Source organism: Engraulis encrasicolus, chromosome 3 (genome assembly GCF_034702125.1).
Source record: "Engraulis encrasicolus isolate BLACKSEA-1 chromosome 3, IST_EnEncr_1.0, whole genome shotgun sequence".
Classification (NCBI taxonomy): domain Eukaryota; kingdom Metazoa; phylum Chordata; class Actinopteri; order Clupeiformes; family Engraulidae; genus Engraulis; species Engraulis encrasicolus.
This window is the reverse complement of record NC_085859.1, coordinates 14,096,928-14,118,834: the sequence shown is the minus strand read 5'-3', so window position 1 is coordinate 14,118,834 and position 21,907 is coordinate 14,096,928. Positions and strand designations below refer to the sequence as shown.

Genomic DNA, 21,907 nt, shown 5'->3' with positions numbered 1-21,907 from the left:
GCTTTCCACAAAATGCTGCCTAACAAATCACATCATTCCAATTACTGGCTGACATGACAAACCTTATTGAATTGGCTTGGGTTAAATAACATCAAGTTTGTGTCATAGGTCAGAATGAAGGGGGGGAATCAATGATCTGGCAATGTAATTGTTTGTGCTATTTTTGATGATTTGATCATTTTTATGATCGGGTCCGTTTTGTGAATGTACCATAACATAACCTAACAGTAGAGGGAAGCATGTCCCTGTGAAAGCACGTAGTGTAGTGCGCAACCACTGTGGGGAATGAAAAAGCATTACATGCCATGGTTTGGTTATAAGGTGAACACTGTACTCGGAATCACTAATGCATGTCACGCACCTATATATAGTCGACATTATGAGGACTTATATGTATTATATAAAAACAACCTGTTGTTCCTGACGACATGAAACACTTACGAGAGCGTTCCATTGCGCACGAACACAGTTCTCTCTCTCTCTCTCTCTCTCTCTCTCTCTCTCTCTCTCTCTCTCTCTCTCTCTCTCTCTCTCTCACACACACACACACACACACTTGATACTTCCGGGGGCACGAGATGACGGAGCTTTCACCACTTAAACTTTTTTTCACTGCTCACGCGCCCGTCTCATGACTACAACAGCTCATAATCTTCCGTCAGGAATAAGGAAGTTCTCTCGCCACTTCAGTCAAAGTAGGGTAGTTCAGAGATTTTCAGCCGTGAGGGAGCGAAAGAAAGTTTATGGGAAGTTGACGTTTTCACAACAGATAGAGGCACGATGAAGTGTCTCCTGATCAGCAGCGAGAACGCGGAGGTTCTATTTTACTGGACCGACGCCGAGTTCCAGCAGCGCGTGCAGGAGCAGTACGGCTCGGCTCGCGAGGATGGCGAGAATTCTACAGAGGCACGCGCTGGCATTGACCATCCTGTGCCAGCATTCGAGGACAGCATAAACACACTTTTCGCTCCCATCATAATATCCTGCATCACGCTGGTGGACAGACTGGGGGACAGCTACACGTCCTTCACCACTGAGGACACGCACACTTACGTGCTGCATCAGTTTGAAGAGTGCCTGTACATAGCAGTGAATGGCGATGGCGAGGAGGACGAGGATGATCTGAGGAGGAAGATCTACGTGATGAAGAAACTCACAGACGTGCTCTTTGGGATGGTGACGCTCAGCAGCGACCTCCTCAAGAAAGAGCTGCGTCCACAGGACTCTGAGCACAGGAGATCTCTCTGGCGCCACCTGCAGGGTCTGTTGGAGAACTACACCCGACTCAGACAGCAGGACCAGAGCTTCTTGGTGGAAGCGGTGGAGCGTCTCATCCACCCTACTCTGTGCGAGCAGTGCATCGAGTTTCTGGAGCGCAGGCTGGTGGCTCAGCTGAACAGCAGCACGGAGAGGATGGGTGAGGAAGTGCAGCACGCGTTCATACTGGTGCACACCAAACTGCTGGCCTTCTACTCGAGTCGCAACGCCAGCACGCTGAACTCCTCCGACCTTCTGACGCTCATGGGCATGGTGCTGCACATGCACCCCAGCAGCCCGGACCTAGAGGAATCGAGCCCTGAGGACGTTGTTCATCATGACACGACCACTGGTTCGGAGATGTTTTACACGCCCGAAGCCTCACCCACACGCCACAAGACAGAGGTGGAGGATGACATCAGCAGCAGCAGACTGGAGCCGTCTGACTCATCACCAGACTCACCCCCCATGTTCCAGTTCGTGGACCCGGATGATATCCAGATGGCGGAGGACAGCCTCCAAGCGCTGCAGCAGGCAGCTGGCGGCGGTGGCGGCAGTCGCCCTCCCGACCCGTGCCAGCCAATCCGAGTGTTCCTGGAGAGCACGCTCAAAGAGGGCGTGTATCCCATGATGCCGCACTCCATGTACACGCTCCCGCTGTGGCCCGGCATCACGCTGGTGCTGCTCACCAAGATCCCCAACGGCCACGTGGCCATGTCCATCTACCACTTCCTGGAGATGGTTGCCAAGCTGGAGAAGAGGCTGAGGGAGGGGCCAGACGGGGCGTGGCTCAGCAGAGGCCACACCCCCATCCAGGAGCTGCGCGGCAAGATGGACAAGTTCATACGGTCGCTCGGTGGCGGCACCACACATATACAGACGGCCCAGTTGCAGAGGGTGAATGAATGAATGAATGAATGAATTAATTAATTAAATGAAAAATAATTACATTGAAATGGTTCTGAATACACCTGACACATGATAATGTATTGTTGTTGAAACCATCAGGTGTGGACAGAGTTCAAGACCAGAGCGCTCAGCCGAGGGGGACTCAACAGAGATCTGATCGCTGACTGCAGGAGGCTGCGTACGGCGCTGTGCATGATCTTCAAGCAGTGTTTCTTTCTCCCCGACGGCAGCAGCAGCAGCCCAGAGGCGCTCATGCACACGCCCAGGCTCTCACCCTCGCTACAGGAGCGGGCACGCAGCATGGTGCAGGAGAAGCTTCTCGACTGGAAGGTATATAGGGGTGTTTTAGATTTGGACGATCTTCGATCTCGATCTCGAGTAGAAGATTGTCCAAAATCTGGCGAAATCGTAAAAGTGGAGAAAGTGGAGAAATCATATATTGTGATAAAAAAAAAGATTTTATGTTAAAAAAAAATTGATATGATATTTTTGCAATTTCGTCCATCCCTATTGGAAGGATTTTCTGCTCGTGAAGAGCAAGCAAAACATAACCATGGTCTCTCTCTCTCTCTCTCTTCTGGACTGGAAGGACTTCCTGCTGGTGAAGAGCAAGCGAAACATCACCATGGTGTCCTACCTGGAGGAGTTCCCAGGTCTGTTTTTTTAATATACAAAATTGAGAGACCACTTCGAAATGTTCAGTTTTTTCTGAGTTTCCTATGGATAGGTATGTGTTTGAGTAAAACAAACATTGTTATTTCATTCTATAAACTACCGACAACATTTCAAAAGAAAATATTGTCATTTAGATCATTTATTTGCAGAAAATCTCAAATGGTCAAAATAACACATGAGATGCAATGTTTCCAAATCTCAATAAAGTAAAAGAAAACAAGTTGATATTAACTTAAAAACAACACAACAGTAACTTACTGACTTAGGAAGAGTTCATTGTATATTTTAAGTTTTCATGAATTACGAAGGATACTTGTAATGAAACATAGGCAATAAACAATACAACAGAAGTAAAATAAATGAAATAAAATAAATAATCATCGCAAAAGAACTTACAGCACATTAAACCAACGCTATCTAGTATATTAATGAGTTGGTTGTTCTTTTCAGGCCTGGTTCACTTCATCTACGTGGACCGAGCGGCCGGTAAAATAAATGAAATAAAATAAATAATCATAGCAAAAGAACGGAAGAAAGGAAGGGGAGCCTACATTATATTACATTAAATCAAAGCTATCGAGTATACAGTATTAATGAGTTGGTTGTTCTGTTTAGGCCTGGTTCACTTCATCTACGTGGACCGAGCGGCCGGCCAGATGATCGCTCCGTCCCTCAACACCAGCGAGCCGCGCTCCACCAGCTCTGAACTGGGCAAGGGGCCGCTGGCACACTTCATCAAGAGCAAGGTTGGGCTTTGGTGTGTGTGTGTGTGTGTGTGTGTGTGCGTGTGTGTGTGTGTGCACGTGCATAAGACGCTACCTTACCCACACCCATTGTGTGTGTGTGTGTGTGTGCATGCGTGCGCGCAACATGCCACCCTATCCACGTGTGTGTGTGTGTGTGTGTGTGTGTGTGTGTACTCAAGTATGTGCTATATGTTTACTGTAATGTGCAATGATGTGTATTACTAGGTTTTTGTGTATTTGTCTGTCTATGTAAGCTGACAGACACCTTAATATCCTTCTGGATTAAAGTACTTTACTCTATTCAGGGCTCTGAATTAACACCAGCCCACAGACCAAATGCTGGTGAAATTTCAGATTGGCTTGTAGAAAAGACCAAATAACTAGCCACTTTGACCCATTAGTGATGTGTTTTGCTAGTAAGATGAAGATCTACTATGCAGCCGTTTTGGCTGGTGATGGAAAAGTTAATTTAACCCGTTAAAGGGACACTGTGTGAGATTTTTAGTTGTTTATTTTCAGAATTCATGCTGCCCATTCACTAATGTCACTTTTTTCATGAATACTTACCACCACCATCAAATTCTAAGTATTCATTATGACTGGAAAAATTGCACTTTTCATACATGAAAAGGGGGATCTTCTCCATGGTCCGCCATTTTGAATTTCCAAAAATAGCCATTTTTACCTGCAAAAATGACTCTACTTGGACCAAACTAGAAAACATTTATTACTTAGAAAACTGTCATGTAAAGATCAAATTTGGCAATTGGCAGCCCAGTTTCAATGAGCAGCATAGTTGCAGTACCCCTTTTGACCATTTCCTGCACAGTGTCCCTTTAAGACACAGAGTTATACATTTGTTGCTAGCAGAATGGCATTGCCCAGGGCATAGAGCATTACTACAGGCCATATGTTGTCATTGTAGTGTAGTACTATGGTAGTTAACTTTTCAATGACTATTACAGTGAGCCACTGGAGGTACGGTGTACAGTAGCTCTTTGAGTGCCATGGACTTGAAAACGAGTCTTTTCAGAATGTATGGCACAGTGCCAAAGACTTGATATCAAGTAATTTGCGTTTTTCTTATGGGGGTAGGGCCTAACACATTGATCTGGTATGTTTGTTGTTCACATGGACAAAGAACTCAATTTTTTATGGCTCTTGAAAAAACACTCAAATGTTGAAAAAAGCCTGGCAACCCCCCTGTCAGAATAAGAAAATGGCTAGCACTGAATGAGTTAAGGGGCTACAGCTCTGACTCTACTCTACTCTACTCTACTCCACTCAACTCTACTCTACTCCTACTAGGTGTGGGGGTTGGTTGGCACGGCGCGTCGCTACCTGCAGAAGGGCTACACCACGCTCACGCAGCGCGACGGGGACTACTACTTCTGCTACTTCCTGTGGTTCGAGAACGAGACGGGCTACAAGCTAGACGTGGTGGACATCCCCGCGCTGCCCGACGACTCGGCCCCCATCGGGATGCTGGCCTGGGACTACTACAGGAAACTGCTGCGGTACTACAGCAAGAGCCACTCCAGCGAGGTGGTGAAGTGCTACGAGCTGCTCACCGTGCACCTGGGCGTTATTCCCACTGAGTACATACTGCAACACTGCAGCCAACTGGCACGCAAGCTGTGGGAGCCCTCACGTATACCACTGCTGTGATACAGACAGAGAGAGAGACACACACACACACACACAGAGTACATACTACAGCACTGCAGCCAACTAACACGCAAGCTGTGGGAGCCGTAACACATACCACTACTGTGATACAGACAGACACACACACACACACACACACACACACACACACACACACACACACACACACACACACACACACACACACACAGAGTACATACTGCAACACTGCAGCCAACTGGCACGCAAGCTGTGGGAGCCCTCACGCATACCACTACTGTGATACAGATACACACACACACACACACACACACACACACACACACACACACACACACACACACACACACACACACACACACAGAGTACATACTACAGCACTGCAGCCAACTGACACGCAAAGTTTGGGAGCCCTCACGTATACCACTACTGTGATACAGACAGACACACACACACACACACACAATCGCATGCACAAACTGGAAGCCCTCACGGCTCACGCATACCACTGCTGTGATACAGACACACACACAAATATGCACGCACGAACTACAGAACTGCAGCACACTAGCACATAAGCTGTGAATGCCCCCATACTTTGACTCTCTCTCACACACAAGAACCATGACAGCAAAATAGTCAAGAGAGTGTGTGTGTTTGTGGCCTGTGGATCTCAAAGGTCAAAGGCCACACTGATATGCGCTCTGCTCTGCCACCTTGATACACACACACACACACACACACACACACACACACACACACACACACACACACACACACACACACACACACACACACACACACACACACACACACACAGGCCTTACTTTCTCCTGCTGTACATAAACACACAAAACATAGTTCAGCCAGTGTTTTCAGAGGTTACTAGGTATCATTGATTGTCCGTACAGAACATGCACACGTGCACACACACACTTTTTGTATATACACATTGTGCCTTCACAGTTTACACGTTGTTCTTTACTTCATTCTCTTTGTTGATATTTTTTTTACTAACTCACCTTTTTTATCCTGTAAAAAAATAAAATATTTTTTTGCCCATTCAGTAGATTGGCCATTTATTATTGATCAAAGTGTACATCAAGCAGGTGGTCTTTCTATTCTATACTTTTTCCCTTCAGTCCTGCTACCGCCGCTTTTACCTTTTACCATTTCAACAGATTTATCTTCCATAGCACTCTCTGCGGTGTTCAAAGAGCACATGCTATCTTCCAACATGCGATACCGTTCTCATGTGCAGGTCCGGATTAATGCACAGGACAGATATGGCTGCAGCCTAGGGGCCTTTCACCAGCCGGGGGATGCAACGTTAAAAAATTCATCTGTCGTGTTGAGTACAGTTGGTAGACATGTTATCCTTATTTCTTAACTTGTAATTAAGCGGACTTGCAGAGCAAGGCCCGATTCTAGTAATCTCTAAGTACAGTTTGTTATTAAGCGTGCTTTCAGAACAAAGCCCGATTCTAGTAATCTCTAAGTACAGTTTATACTTGCTTTTGATATTGATATCAATGCTGGGTTTTTCGTCAACACAGTTCAGATTGCCAACAGCCTCCGAGAAGCTGCACGGTTCCGGCAAAAATACTGAATAAGACCAAGATATTGCAAAACACACCCACTCAATGCAAAACAGTGTGCTCAAGTTTGGTCTCCTTAAGTGGGCGTTTTCCCCTACTTCTTCTTCTCTTTTTGAAGTGTTTGCACAAGACGTGCGCTACCGCAGTCTACAGCGCTAATGGGACTTCATTGATTCTCAACCGCAGGACTCCGAAGGTCTCCTATCCGAAGGTAATGGGGCGTTCACCCGACATAAAGTGGATACCGGAAAAGAAACAAAATGACACTTCTTGTTAGATCCACCTTCTTTGGTTCCGGGCAGCAAGGTGTCCTGCGGCAACGGGACACGCGTCCAAAGTCAGACTTTCTGACCTCACAGAATGTGGGGCTCGTCCGGGATTTGAACCTGGGACCTCTCGCACCCTAAGCAAGAATCATACCCCTAGACTAACAAGCCATGACAACTGTCCTGCGGCAACGGGACACGCGTCCAAACCGTTCTGGCATACGTACGTTTTGCACGTAGCCACTGAGCAATAATCACATGAAAGTTAGCCTTTCCTGTCGCAGGACAGCAAATGATTGGCACCGCCAACTGCACTGCATACAGGGCTCGTCCAGGATTTGAACCCGGGACCTCTCGCACCCAGAGCGAGAATCATACCCCTAGACCAACGAGCCACAAAAAAAGCTGTGAAGCTGCTTTGCTTTTTCGGCACGAAGCATCAAGCGGCGAGAAATCCCTCGCAGTCATCACATGGAAATCATAACAGCGCCTTATCACCATGTGGCCACTTTGTGTCAAGGGAGAGAGTTGGAATATCGCTGCCAAGGAAAGGAGGGCTCGTCCGGGAGTTGAACCCGGGACCTCTGTTAGGTTCAAACCCTTAACATTTGTAAATATGAAAAACCTGAAATGAAAGACACAGAGAATCAGTAATTAAGTTTCAAGCCAGCTTGGAGAGCGAGTGGAAAGAACCATCAATGGCGATTTTTCCCAGTCGTTCTAAAAGCGAAATATCTCCAAGCGTTATTTATTGTAGGAATGTCCCTGATTACAATTTATCTCTATCCGCTAAGGGAAAAGGGGGCGTACCCGGATAGAGATTAATTCATTCACACACACACACACACACACACAAACACATGAACACACTAGCCAGGCTGCGCCCTCCTAGTGACGCAACACCTTCGGCGGCGCTGCAGATCGAATCTCGATTGCAAGTCTATGATAATCAGGCAACGAACACACAGTCCTTGGCCTGCCATGTGGAGATGCAACTCTGTTGTGTTTGGGCATTCCATTGTTCTGGTACAGATAAAGTCCTCGCACAGTCCAGTAAGCGTTTGCTTAGCCTTGAACAGGAATTCTTGAATGTGAAAGGGCACATTTGTGCCAAGGCAACAGGTTTGCTCTCATAAAGAATAAAATACAGTTCCAACATTTCCCCCTGTTTATTCTTTATAGAGGCAAACATTAACATCATCCAGTGATCACTTCAAATGATTTTGGTATGAAGGAACAACATTGATAACCAAAAATAGAGCACACACTCCTATCGGCCAAAAGCATATCAACCGCAATACGAGATTGGAATGCGATTAGGCAGGTTGCCTTCAGTTGTTCATGGATGGCCCTGAACTCGAATTCAGTTTTGTTGCCCAGCGCCTGCACATTATAGTGGATGTTGTTCATTCTGTCCATATTTTTGTTTATAGTACACCACCAACATACAAATGATTCAAACCCTGATGCAATTTGATTCCACATTGTAGCTCTCTTATGTTTGTTTTAGGTTAGGTTAAGGGGTGAAGTTTCAGAACAAGGTTTCATTTAACATGTGCCCTATACACATATTTGTTTAATGCACTGATTAATCCTAAAATATCTCTCCTGTTTGAGACATGTGCCATCCACATGACTCAATAAGACTTAAGTAATTTCCGAAACAGACTTTGAGCACAGTAAATGATGAGAAGTAAACATCTTCCAACACCCTCCAGTTCATGGGTGCATGAGTGATTCTACGATTCCCCTACGCTTTTGGCAAAAGCAAAAAGTCAATTATCAGTATTTTTCCCAACTAAATGACCTAGATGTTTACATAGTGCCAAACAAACAAATTGCCAAGCTTAATCTTAATAGTTAGTGGAATTGGCAAATCAAATCCACGGACTTAAAAGTGTAGCCGAATCAGAGAATCACTCGCATAGCCTACATCAAGGCAGGCTTTTTCAAAACATTTGCTTAAAGAAATACACAGACATTAGTTTAGAGGAGGTGAGAGGAAACAAAAAATGTTTTGTTAGTTTAGACAAAACAAAACCCAAAGCCGCCCAACCATTCTCTCATAATCTATAATCAAAATAAAATAGATAGCTCTACATTCCCGGGGAACAACAATTTATCAAGAGCAAAATTATGAAAAAGAAAATTACTCTGGTCAGTATCTGACTATTGTGGCTCACGTTTACATTACAGTTCCTTACAGAATAGGCGATAAACGCAAACTGACAAAATGTGGTGTTGACCACATAGTTCATCCAATATAGAATGTAGAAGAAACATTAAGAAACATTAAGCATGCCGTACAAAATGACTATACCCATAGTATTGGCTGTCTTTACATGATAGTTAGGCCTGCATAAATCACTTTGTAACAGAACTGAAATATATATTGGCATGCAGTCCTCACTGTCCTTTTGTCATGAGGTCATGGTGATATAGGGGCCTAGCCCAACTCCTGCCAATAATGTCAGTACATTCAAAAATGTATTTTGTAAAAATAAAAAAAAAATGAGTATGAGTAATATTTGAGAATCCAAAAATATTTGAGAATCCTACTTTCTCACACCATTCCAAAGTTTCACTGTCATCACCCAGACATACAGATCACTAGATCAACCAATCAAAATGTAAGAGATAAAAAGAAAGAAAACACAACTGCCATTGTAAAATACGCAACTTTAAAAGAAAAATGAAACAAACAACCGGACAGACCCTTTATCTAAGGTATAAAGGTAAGACCTTGTCTAACTTTAGGTCAAACTTTTCATGGTTTGAAAGAAAGAAAAAAAAAAATAACAGTTGTTATTTTATCAAGTGTTATAACTAAAATTATTACCCAATTGAAACAAAACAAACTCTGGGAAAATCTTGTGAAACTTATCAAATTAAAAACAAAATTCACTTAACCTAGCGATCATTGGTATTGTCTAGGTTCCTTCCATTCACATCAGCTGTGTTTCAGCTCGTTTCCATAACACTGGGCCTGTTCCTCAAAGAACACAAAAAAAAGTATTATAGGGAAAACAACTTTCTTTCATGTACACTCAAGCCAGATCAATTTGAAATCAAATCAGAGCAAAAAATTATTGACTTCATGTATCGGCTACATAAAACATTTTGTAACGGAACTAAAACCTTATTGGCAATCAGTTTTCACTTTGATTGCAAGTTGACGACTGAAATGAAAAGACAGAGTTAGACAACTGTCTCTTTGTTTATAAATCAAACAAATGAAAATACAGTGCCCTCCATAATTATTGGCACCCCTGGTTGAGATGTGTTAAAAGCCTTAAAATAAATTCAGTGTTTATTGCAGAAGAATACTGTCACACTGAAAATTGTAGGAAAATGTAGCCTTCAACTCAAATGAATTGTAAGAAAATAAGAAAATCCCTGACTAAAAAATAATTATTTTTCATTAAATCACCTGTTCCACAATTATTGGCACCCTTAACAATTCCCAGGAAATAAATATAATTGAAGCATTTCTGTCATTTCTAGAGTAGTTTACAAAGTTTACCAGAGTATGTAGGAACATTTAATTAGTAATTCATCACTTCCTGTTTCCCTGGGGTATAAATATGACGTGACACCGAGGTCATTTCTCTTATCCACTCTTAAACATGGGAAAGACAAAGGAACACAGCATACAAGTGAGGCAGATGTGCGTCGACCTTCACAGGTCAGGCAGAGGCTACAAGAAGATTGCCACTTAACTGCAGCTGCCCATATCCACTGTGAGAGGAATAATTAAGAAGTTCAAAAGAACTGGAACAGTGGTAAACAAGCCTGGACGAGGACCCAAGTTTATTTTGCCACCACGCACAGTGAGGAGGATGGTAAGAGAAATCAAAAGATCTCCAAAGCTCACTGTTACAGAATTACAACAAATGGTAGCATCCTGGGGTCACAAAGTCTCCAAATCAACCATCAGGCGCTGTCTACACGCCAACAAGCTGTTTGGGAGGCATGCACGGAGAAAACCTTTCCTCACTCACAATCATAAACGCAAGCGTCTGGAGTTCGCCAAGTGGTATTGGGGCTTCAACTGGGACCGTGTGCTTTGGTCAGATGAGACCAAGATTGAGCTTTTTGGCAACAAACACTCTAAGTGGGTCTGGCGTACCACGAAAGATGCGCATGCTGAAAAGCACCTCATACCCACTGTGAAGTATGGGGGTGGGTCAGTGATGCTGTGGGGCTGTTTCGCTTCCAAAGGCCCTGGGAACCTTGTTAGGGTGCATGGCATCATGAATGCTTTGAAATACCAGGACATTTTAAATCAAAATCTGTTGCCCTCTGCCCGAAAGCTGAAGCTGGGTCGTCACTGGGTCTTTCAGCAAGACAATGACCCTAAACATATGGCCAAATCTACACAGAAATGGTTCACCAGACACAAAATCAAGCTCCTCCCATGGCCATCTCAGTCCCCTGACCTCAAGCCCATTGAGAACCTGTGGGGTGAGCTGAAGAGGAGAGTACAGAGGAGAGGACCCAGGTCTCTGGATGATTTAGAGAGATTCTGCAAAGAGGAATGGCTGAAGATCCCTCTTTCTGTCTTTTCCCATCTTGTGAAACATTATAGGAGAAGATTAGGTGCTGTTTTGTTGGCAAAAGGGGGTTGTACAAAATATTAACACCAGGGGTGCTAATAATTGTGACACACATTATTTGATGTCAAATAATTATTTCTTTATGTGGGATTTTTTCCCCACTGAATAAATGCACTTGTATTGAAGGTTGGATTTTTCTCTTTTTTTCCATTAAGGTCCCATATTATTTAGAAAAAAAATAAAATAATTGGAAGCTAAAAAACACATCTCAACCAGGGGTGCCAATAATTATGGAGGGCACTGTATAAGGATCCCAACGTCATCAAATTCAAACTTTTAAAAGCAAATAGAGAACATTGACATGTCTCATCACACACCATGTGAAGCAATGTTCACACTTACAGTATTAAACTAATGACAATGATAGATATTTAACATAACTTTAAGCTTTGGTATTGTTTATCTAGGTCGGTGTTCAGTTTTTTTTTTTTTATTTCTTATTGTCTTTTCAGTGACAAACAGGTGGTTTAGCATACACTGTTGGAGGTTTCACTATTAAGTGTCTTTCTGTCTCTGCCACAGAAATTTGCATGTTGATAGTTTGGGCCTGCTGTGTCTGATAAGGGTTGCCTGCAGAAGACCTTGGGCTACTTAGAGAGAGCCTCTGAGCCTTTTAATATCTATCCGAGCTAATGTAAACATCTACACATAGGACACTGTTATCTTTGCTGGGGTGATTTTGTCAAGCGCCTCTGTGTATTCAGAGTCTAGTTTTTTCTGGTTTATCAGAGTCAACATTGTCATTAAAATAAAGTTCCAGATCATAATTGCATTGGAAATGTATTTGAGTACTACTACCCAACTTTTAGGGTTTTTTTTAATTTATTTTTTTTAAACCAAACCCATGATCCATTGATCAATAACTCATCAAAATAGAACATAATAAGGCAAGAAATTCGATGAAATAAAACAAAGAAATAAGTCATAGTTAAACGTCAATAAAAACAAAATGACAACCTAAATTTCTAGAAACGTTCAGCACATGTGACCTAACTCTCAGACCAGGTCCAAATTGGGTTTACTCACAGCACCTTTGGGCCATCAAATAACGCCTGCGTTATTTCAAGATCTCAAACCCATTGTTCTTTTAAAAAAAATAAGAACAAGGAGAAAGCTTAATCTATTCTTTAGAAGAAACAAAGACATTTTGGTACTGTAAATCATGAAAGCAAACTCTTTTGCAACTACACTACACTACCATGACAGTGCACGGGGCCTTTAGTAATACATTATGACTTGGTCATTGCCATTCTGGTAACAGCTAATTTATAATGCCGTGTCTTAAAGGCTTAAACATTAACATGTTAACTTTCAATTGAAAATAGTAAAGAAACAACATAACTCCACAACCCCGTTTTCTCCTAATCAAAAATAAATGGGTAAGAATGTGTGGAAAAACAAAATCATGACAAAATCCTACACCTCAAAGTTGAATTGTAGAATAAAATAAAAGGCTTATTCTTATTTTAAAAATGTTGTTTCAACATGTGCACTCCCAAGCTCCAGCTAACTCTGAACACAATAGAGTACCTTCACTAAACACTCAAAAAAAATTCTTCCACTCTCAGACATATTTAGGCACTCACTCCACAGATACACACGTACACTCCACAGACACATATACAATCTTTCTCACACACACAGTGGGGTGTCCCACTAGGACAATTCATACAACAAATAGGGCCCACACAGACAGACAAACAGATATCCATATTACTTGCCTTGTATGACACAGTGTTATAAAATACAATTATTATTATTATTATTATTACTATTATTATTATTATATGGTAGGCTATCTGAGACATTAACTGCTCAGTGAGTAATCCAAATGGCTGTCATTTGCTTTTTTTTTTTTTTTTTTTTTTTTTAGCACCAGAGTCACAGAGGAAACGTACGGGGGTCCCTTTGACCAGAAGGGTAATTTCAGGTCTAATTTTTTCTTGGTAAACCAATCCCTCTAAGTTTAGAACGACGTCTACCTCTTCCACATCCCCGTCCGTTTCCTCATTATCATCAAACCAGTCATCGGCCGAGGGGTCATGCCCGTACGGTCGATACTGGTGCTCTCGGTCTAGTCAGGAATTTTGGTGTTGGCCTCGACGTTGGCCGTGATAGTTTTGGTGTTCATTGTAGTGTTCCTGTTGGCCCTGCTGGCCAGGCCATAAATGTTAGGTTTGTTGTAGACAACTTTCCATTAAACCCATAGTTTTTTACCCAGTAACACAGCGGTGCTACTGCACTAGGATTTTCTTTATGCACAATTTTCCAGTCCTTGCATTGCATTTCAGCAAGGAACTTTTCACTTCTTTTGCTGTTACTGCCCCCCTACAGTGCCTCTATTGTTGGATACACTTTTCAACAAGATAGCGATCAACGATCGTTTGTGGTAAGATTCACTTCAACCTCACAGGTGGAATCTTCTTGCATACAGGCTTCCACAAAGACTCGCTATTTGGACCTTGTTGTATTGGTATGAAACGTATTACCGAGTGGTAATACGAATCCTTTCACGCACACTTTCTCTCAACGCAGAGAACACAGAATTTAAACTAGTTTCTCGTACTAGGGGAGTCTGCCCTCCCTTTACGTTTACCTGATAGAGTCTAGAATTGTCAGGGTTTTGTCTTCTCTTATTTTACCGTCTTTTCATTCAATCCTTTTTAAATAAAAATAAAAATGTAGGCCTACTCACGATTCTCTGGTCTTTTCAAGATTCCCGTCAACCGTCGGATCCCAGCCTGCGAGGGAGAGACCAGTCCCGGAAACGGGTCTTAGTGCTGTGGCCACAGACTTTCCTGGTTCCCTCCTCGCGTGCTGGAATCGTCGGGTATCTTGGGATCCGGTTCTGAAGGACCAAGTAAATGTTAGGTTCAAACCCTTAACATTTGTAAATATGAAAAACCTGAAATGAAAGACACAGAGAATCAGTAATTAAGTTTCAAGCCAGCTTGGAGAGCGAGTGGAAAGAACCATCAATGGCGATTTTTCCCAGTCGTTCTAAAAGCGAAATATCTCCAAGCGTTATTTATTGTAGGAATGTCCCTGATTACAATTTATCTCTATCCGCTAAGGGAAAAGGGGGCGTACCCGGATAGAGATTAATTCATTCACACACACACACACACACACACAAACACATGAACACACTAGCCAGGCTGCGCCCTCCTAGTGACGCAACACCTTCGGCGGCGCTGCAGATCGAATCTCGATTGCAAGTCTATGATAATCAGGCAACGAACACACAGTCCTTGGCCTGCCATGTGGAGATGCAACTCTGTTGTGTTTGGGCATTCCATTGTTCTGGTACAGATAAAGTCCTCGCACAGTCCAGTAAGCGTTTGCTTAGCCTTGAACAGGAATTCTTGAATGTGAAAGGGCACATTTGTGCCAAGGCAACAGGTTTGCTCTCATAAAGAATAAAATACAGTTCCAACAACCTCTCGCACCCGAAGCGAGAATCATATCCCTAGATCAGGGGTGTCAAACTCATTTTGGTCCGGGGGCTGCATACAACCCATGTGGACCTCAAGCGGGCCGCATTACTAACTTCATCGCAAAAAAAAAAAAAACGTAAAGCAGAGGATTAGTTTTCAGTGCTATCACGTTTTAAGTCTGTTGAATATGTAGAAAGCAATGAAATACTGATAATCCTATGCAAAATTTCCTTGACTTCATTCATGCATTGATAACCATCAATGAATTAAATAAGGGACAGCTGTTTTTGGTAGGGGGTCTGGGGGTTTTCCCCCAGATTTTTTTTTTTATTTCTTAGATGTAATTTCCTGCATTTTCACTCATTCTGACACCCCGTTTCCAGTTTCAGCTTAATAGGAACCAATACAAATCCAATTATATTTATTATTTAATTACAACCAATACCAATACAATACGAATAAGAAATATTAACATTTTATCTCTATATATGAGGTCTATAATATATGAGCTTTATCAAATGCCTGTTACAGTACAAATTCACCATTTATAATAGAAGTGTGATGTGCACTTTACTACATATATACAGTATAAGAGAGGGACCATTGGGTTAATGCAGGTCTCGATTTTGTGCGTAATTGCGCATTTCGGTTATTTCATAAAAAAAATAAAAAAAATAGCGATTTTTTTTTTTTTCTTTTCTCCGGGCCGGATGGAACCCTCTGGCGGGCCGGATGCGGCCCGCGGGCCGTATGTTTGACACCCCTGGCCTAGACCAACGAGTCAGAAGGTGATTGGTTCAATGCTCGGTTTTTCCTCAACACAGTTCAGATTGCCAACAGCCTCCAAGAAGCTGCACGGTTCCGGGCGGCAACGTGTCCTGCGGCAACGGGACACGCGTCCAAACCGTTCTGGCATACGTACGTTTTGCACGTAGCCACTGAGCAATAATCACATGAAAGTTAGCCTTTCCTGTCGCAGGCCAGCAAATGATTGGCATTTCCATTTCCAAACCGATGCATTGACGAGGTGGCAAGTTTGTGGCCCCGAGGAGGACGAACTGCGCGGGAACACCTGTTACAATGGTGCCGTGACCTGGATGGGACTGAGGGTTAGGGGGGGTGAGTGTAATGGAGGTCAACAAGCAGAGTGTGGCGTGGAATGTTAGTGAACCTCCCTGTCGAAGCCCCATGACCTAACCCATTAGGTTCCGCGGAACTGTTCTAACACAACTAGGCTTCATAAATATTCATGAAAGTTGACGGGGGGTCGATGGTGCTGTCTCGCACGCATTTCCATACAACAGGGACTAGAACTGGGCCTTAGGTATGATCAGCTGCTGCAAGTAGCCGCGACAACACCGTGCTTTCACGCCATGTTGAATCTAGGCTAAAGAGTCCTAATCTAAACGATAACAGTTATATTCATTACTCACTTGGCAAGTCGTCTTGTGAATATTGAATATAGGCCTAGTAGTACAACAGTAACTCGGGCCTTCCGTGAAGTCTTTACGAGAAAAACAGAAAAAAATCAACTTTAAGCCTCAAGGGGACTGTCGATTTTAGCCGTACCTTCCCTCTGCCTGACTGAAGTGCATTCGCAAACCAGGAAGCAATTAAATGAACATTAGTCCCGTCGTCGAAAAAGTAGGCTACTTTCTGGGGATGTTTATCATAATTTCTCAGCGTGCTTCATCTAAGGCCCCGTGAAATCTAATGAAAGTAAAGCTCCTCTTGCCTGCATGTAGGGAGCCACGTTGGTCCAGGCGCACGCCATGGTAAATAGCGTAAAACACAGGCAAAGGAGTCCTCATCAAAACGATACCAGTTACTCATTACTTTAGTATTGTGAATTGAAGGCCATTGGATTTTGAGGTTGGACTGTAGAGCGTAGGTTTGAGTTGTGTTATTTGGAGCCAATTCCCTCCGTAAAGTGCATTCGCAAACCAGGAAGCAATTAAATGAACATGAGTCCCGTTGTCGAAAAAGTAGGCTTTCTGGGGATGTTTAGAAAGTCAAAGAATGCGCGCACATCAGTGGCACAGGTGCTGGACCAAACGTAACTGAAAAGAAAATGGCACGACGTTCGGACTAACCGTCCTTCATCAAAGTGCAACCACCGTCCGAAACGTCGTGCCATTAAATATTTGGGAGCATTTAACAGTGTTGCAGACCTTTATTTTCTTTTCAGTTTTCTGGGGATGTTTATCATAATTTCTCAGTGTGCTTCATTTAAGGCCCCGTGAAATCTAATGAAAGTAACGCTCCTCTTGCCTGCATGCAGGCGCACGCCATGGTAAATAGCGTAACACAGGCAAAGGAGTCCTCATCAAAACGATAACTCATTACTATAGTCTTGTGAATTGAAGGCCATTGGATTTTGAGGTTGGAAAGTAGAGCGTAGGTTTTAGCCGTGGTAGTTGGAGCCAATTCCCTCCGTAAAGTGCATTCGCAAACCAGGAAGCAATTAAATGAACATGAGTCCCGCTGTCGAAAAAGTAGGCAACTTTCTGGGGATGTTTATCATAATTTCTCAGCGTGCTCCCCGTGAAATCTAATGAAAGTAATGCTCCTCTTATGAAAAGATGTGCAATGAAAAGGAAAAGGCTATTTTAGTGTGCCCGGTGAGTTTTTTGCATGGTGCGTGTTCTGTACGTATTTCTCCTGTAAAAACGGCTTCTCACGAGGAGGCGTGGAGCTCCCCACATGGAAATAGCGTGATTTTAAAATAATAATAGGCTAATAATATATTTTAATCGGTCGATAGCCGAATGCTGTCAGCACAAAAAACAATTCCTTGGCAACTCCTTGGCCAAGGACTGGAGTTACTTTAAAGAACATGATAATTGCTTGACCAAATGTTCTATGTCTAGTCTACTGTAACAAGTCCGACAGGCGGACAACAGATGCGTCCGTCTATGCCCGTTCTGAACCTTTTTTGCCCAAACGCCCCCTTGGCCTCCTCATAACCTGTCAAGGCAATTTATCAATAAGCCTACCATGTACTGTATAAGCCTGGATTTGAAAAAGTACCATAGGATTTCAACAGTGTTGGGCAATTTACTGAAAAACTGTAATGCATTGCTGATTACATGTTACTGTCTTTTCAAAATAATCCCTTACACTACATTTAGCAATGTGGGGACCTAAGGCGAATTTAGCTAGGGGGGCCATCGGTCCATCCCATATCACATTTTTTTTTAACATAAAATCTCTATTTTTGTTAGGCTATTTTTTTTTTAAATCACGATTTTTTATTTAAAAAAAAAAATAATTACAAACATAAAAAACAGGCAAACATTACAACCCTTTCTGGACAGATTTCAATGAATAGGCTATTTGCAATTTTACATAGGCCTACATTAAATAAACTAAAATGTGAAATTCTCTTTTCACTTTAATATGAGAGCAGTGATGTCCCCCCCTCACTGAAGTGTTATTTCATGTGTGTGCATGATGCTGTCACCTATTTGAAGTGACGTTGATGTTGGATTTCATGGAATACTTTTAAATGCCGCTTTGGGAAGAAAACAGAGTAGGCGACAGGTGAACTGTCTTTCTGTCAAAACAGTGGTTTGCAGGCGTTTGCGTTTTCACGTGGATATTGTCTTCGTGGACCGTAACAGACAAACAGTAAGTTCCATAAACTAATCAATGAGACATTGGCTACGTGTACATGATGTTTTTAAGTCCGATGTAATAAATGCGATTTAAATAGATCGGATTAAGAGTTATTTTGCGATGTGTATACATGGCACTTTCACTTAAATGCGATTAAACGTCTGGGGAAAATAAAGCATTGCGATTGGACTGAGGACGCACGTGCTGAGCGAGCCAAATAAGGCACGGGGGCGTGGTTCAATGCCACCGAGATGCAGGTCATCTTCCCCACGAAAATCGTTGCCTCAGGCGGACTGAAATCACAACATTTCCCCCTTTCTCCCTGGATCATTTACAATGCTACATTAGCTACCCTGTTAGCATAGAAAAACGAGTGGTCAAATGGTAATGTGGAGTAACTTTGTTGTGCTTCATTACTTCGTGGGGCACTTTTACATCAATATATGGAAGCCACAACATTTATAGTCGCTTAGGGACTTTAAATTAAGCAAAACTTTCATGTGAAAATCAACAGGAAGTGCCGCCATGTTTTTCTCACTGGCATTGCACGCATGAGCTCCAGGCCAAAACTGAGCGACTGCCACCTTGTGGACACAAGAGGGAATCACAAGAGGGGGAATCACAAGAGGGAATCACAATTCAGAAACGCATCACGGGAGGGCGGACGGACGGACGGACACCAAAGCCTCTTATAGAGATGCGTGGGACGCATCTAAAAAGCCTCTTATAGAGATGCGTGGGACGCATCTAAAAACTGCCGACAGAAAAGCAATGTTGATTTTTAAAGTGCGTGGGTGTGGATACGTTTTCACATGCCGGTAAATCCTAACACAGGCAACATGTAGCCTAGTTGAACTAAGCTCCGCATGCCTAGGACCACGTCTGTCGCGATTCTATGGGTGTGTATGAGTGGAGTAAATGCAGAAAGAAAACGAAACCACGCCCCAGCAGTGTAGAGCCCTGTTCTAACAGGGCTAGTAGAAAAGGCCTAATTGCAGTAGCAGTAGTGTTTGGCTATCGGACTGGCCCTTTAGCTCATCAGTCTCGTACTGTATTGCGGCTTCAGGAGGGAGGTTTACCAACATTCTTCGCCACACTCTGCTAGTTAGCCGTTACATTAACACTGAATAAATATCTAAAAACCGTCAAAATGAACGTCTCTTTGAAAGGAACGAGCCACTATGATTCGGATCCTGTCAAAGAACCATTAATCCCATGACTAGTTTGGACAATTGAATGTGAGATCAAACTGTTACTGAATTATGTCACTGTGAGCTCCAGGTTTGGGAGACTAGCTGGATTCCATTGCTCCATTCAAAAAATAATTCGAGCATTTATTGCTTGAATATCAACAAATTCCTTCAAAAGCAATATAGTCTATAATATGTCCTGTGACTCCTCAATGCGAGCGGCCACTGATATTGAAGCAATAAATGCTCAGATTATTTTTTGACTGGAGAAATGGAATTCTGCTACAGTCTCCCAGACCTCCATGTGTGTTGGTGTACCCTCAGGGGGCTCCAGAGCTACACACACACACACACACACAGGTCTGGTGAGAACCAGGCTAACACAACCCAATCATACCATACAACCACAGAGGAGTTGTCCTGGGGCCTATTCTAAAGGGGGATTCATACTTGGCGTGACTGGCGCTAGCCTCCTTCATACTTCACTCGCGACCTCACTCGCGCCGTCACGTGACCCAAAATGACGTCACACACCGCGAGCTGCCGTGGCGCGAGCTGCCGTGGCGCGAGCTGCCGTGACGTCGTGCACCCCACATTTTTTGTAACTTGTCGTGCGCCACCAGCGACCATGCAGGTAGGCAGACAAAGCAGGAGTTGCGAAGAGAGGCTACAACTACTGTAGGCTACTACAGAATGGATCCTGCATCATTTTGAGGATAATAAAATGTCCTAGAGAGTTATTTTATCTTCTCTCTTAAAGAGACACTATGCAACTTTTTCATAGTCATGACATGGCTTGGTACTCAAGATTTTGCTTGACTGACCCGTGATGGGGAAAATGGCAATATTTCCATCACCGCCTAGTGCTCCTGCTCCGAAACAGCACTTGCAGTTTTGCCTGGCGGCGCCGCGCCTTTTGTTGTTGTGCAATTTGTGGCCGCTAGGGGCGTCTAGATTTCTATGCTGTATGAGCGGAGCGAGCAGCCAAGGAGGTCTACATAAGGCAGCAGCTTGCTGAAAGCTGGCTACTGGCTACTGGCTAGCTGATTGTAAAATATCACGCTGGCATGCAGTGAAAACAACGAATGGGACTGCAAATAAATCACGAGATAATTGAGATGAAAGGTTTGGACAAGCAAATAAATAGCTTGTGTGAACATTGGAAAAGGGCTTCAAACCGGAGAAAGATTGGGATTTTATCATTCATTCACTACACTGGGATGTATGCATTAGCATTCTCAAAACCCACGCCACCTCGTTTAGTTTACAAAGATACACAAATGTATACGAGTTGAAATCTGATGTCGCACATTTTATTTGATGTCAAAGGACACAATCAGTCGAGCGAGGCTAAAAATATATGTTGTTGCCGATCAAGAGGAGACGAAACGTGATCTCTAGTCGGCATATGGATGTCCACTTTCACTTTCAACACCACAGGAGATAAAACCGCGTCTTGTCACCTCGACTTCGAAATCGTTATTATGACAACAAAATAGCCGTTTGTTTCCTCGTTCTTCTAATGTAGGCTACAGGTACTATATAGTTACTGGAAATGTGAAATAAAGACGGGGATATCTGCCGAGAACAAGTGGATCAAATAATATCCATCTGAGGGAAGTGCAAACATGATTGCAGTTGTGTGGAGTGAATTACGAAGCAGCCAACTCATAAGCAAGGGGGGGGGGGATCTCACATATGATAAAGCCCCTTAGAAGTGGAGAGAACTGAATGCAAGGAAGGGAATCTGGTTAATTACAGAAGACGACGAAATTTAATTCGCACATAATCTCGAAGCCAATGTCTGTCTAATTTAGTTCAATGCACATTTTCGGCAGAACCACTAGAGGCCGCTATAAAGTTGTTTATATCTATGTGTTTATGTCAAAGTTGCATAGGATCGCTTTAAATGTTGTTCAGTGAAACAATTGTTTACTTTGTTCAGAAG

At 43.2% G+C, this 21,907-nt stretch overlaps 1 protein-coding gene and 1 non-coding gene across 2 annotated transcripts; one reads left to right on the top strand and one right to left on the bottom strand.

The window, feature by feature from the left end:
- The first annotated feature begins 578 nt into the window (after positions 1-578).
- Positions 579-5,360, top strand: hps1 (HPS1 biogenesis of lysosomal organelles complex 3 subunit 1). The gene is made up of 5 exons (XM_063194313.1): positions 579-2,154; positions 2,266-2,496; positions 2,756-2,819; positions 3,457-3,587; positions 4,896-5,360. Exons 1-5 carry the CDS (start codon positions 781-783, stop codon positions 5,253-5,255), a joined length of 2,160 nt encoding a protein of 719 aa, XP_063050383.1. The 5' UTR covers positions 579-780; the 3' UTR covers positions 5,256-5,360.
- Positions 5,361-7,421: 2,061 nt separating this feature from the next.
- On the bottom strand, positions 7,422-7,493 carry trnap-ugg (transfer RNA proline (anticodon UGG)). The gene has a single exon. It is a non-coding gene; the product is annotated as a tRNA-Pro (tRNA).
- Positions 7,494-21,907: the final 14,414 nt, after the last annotated feature.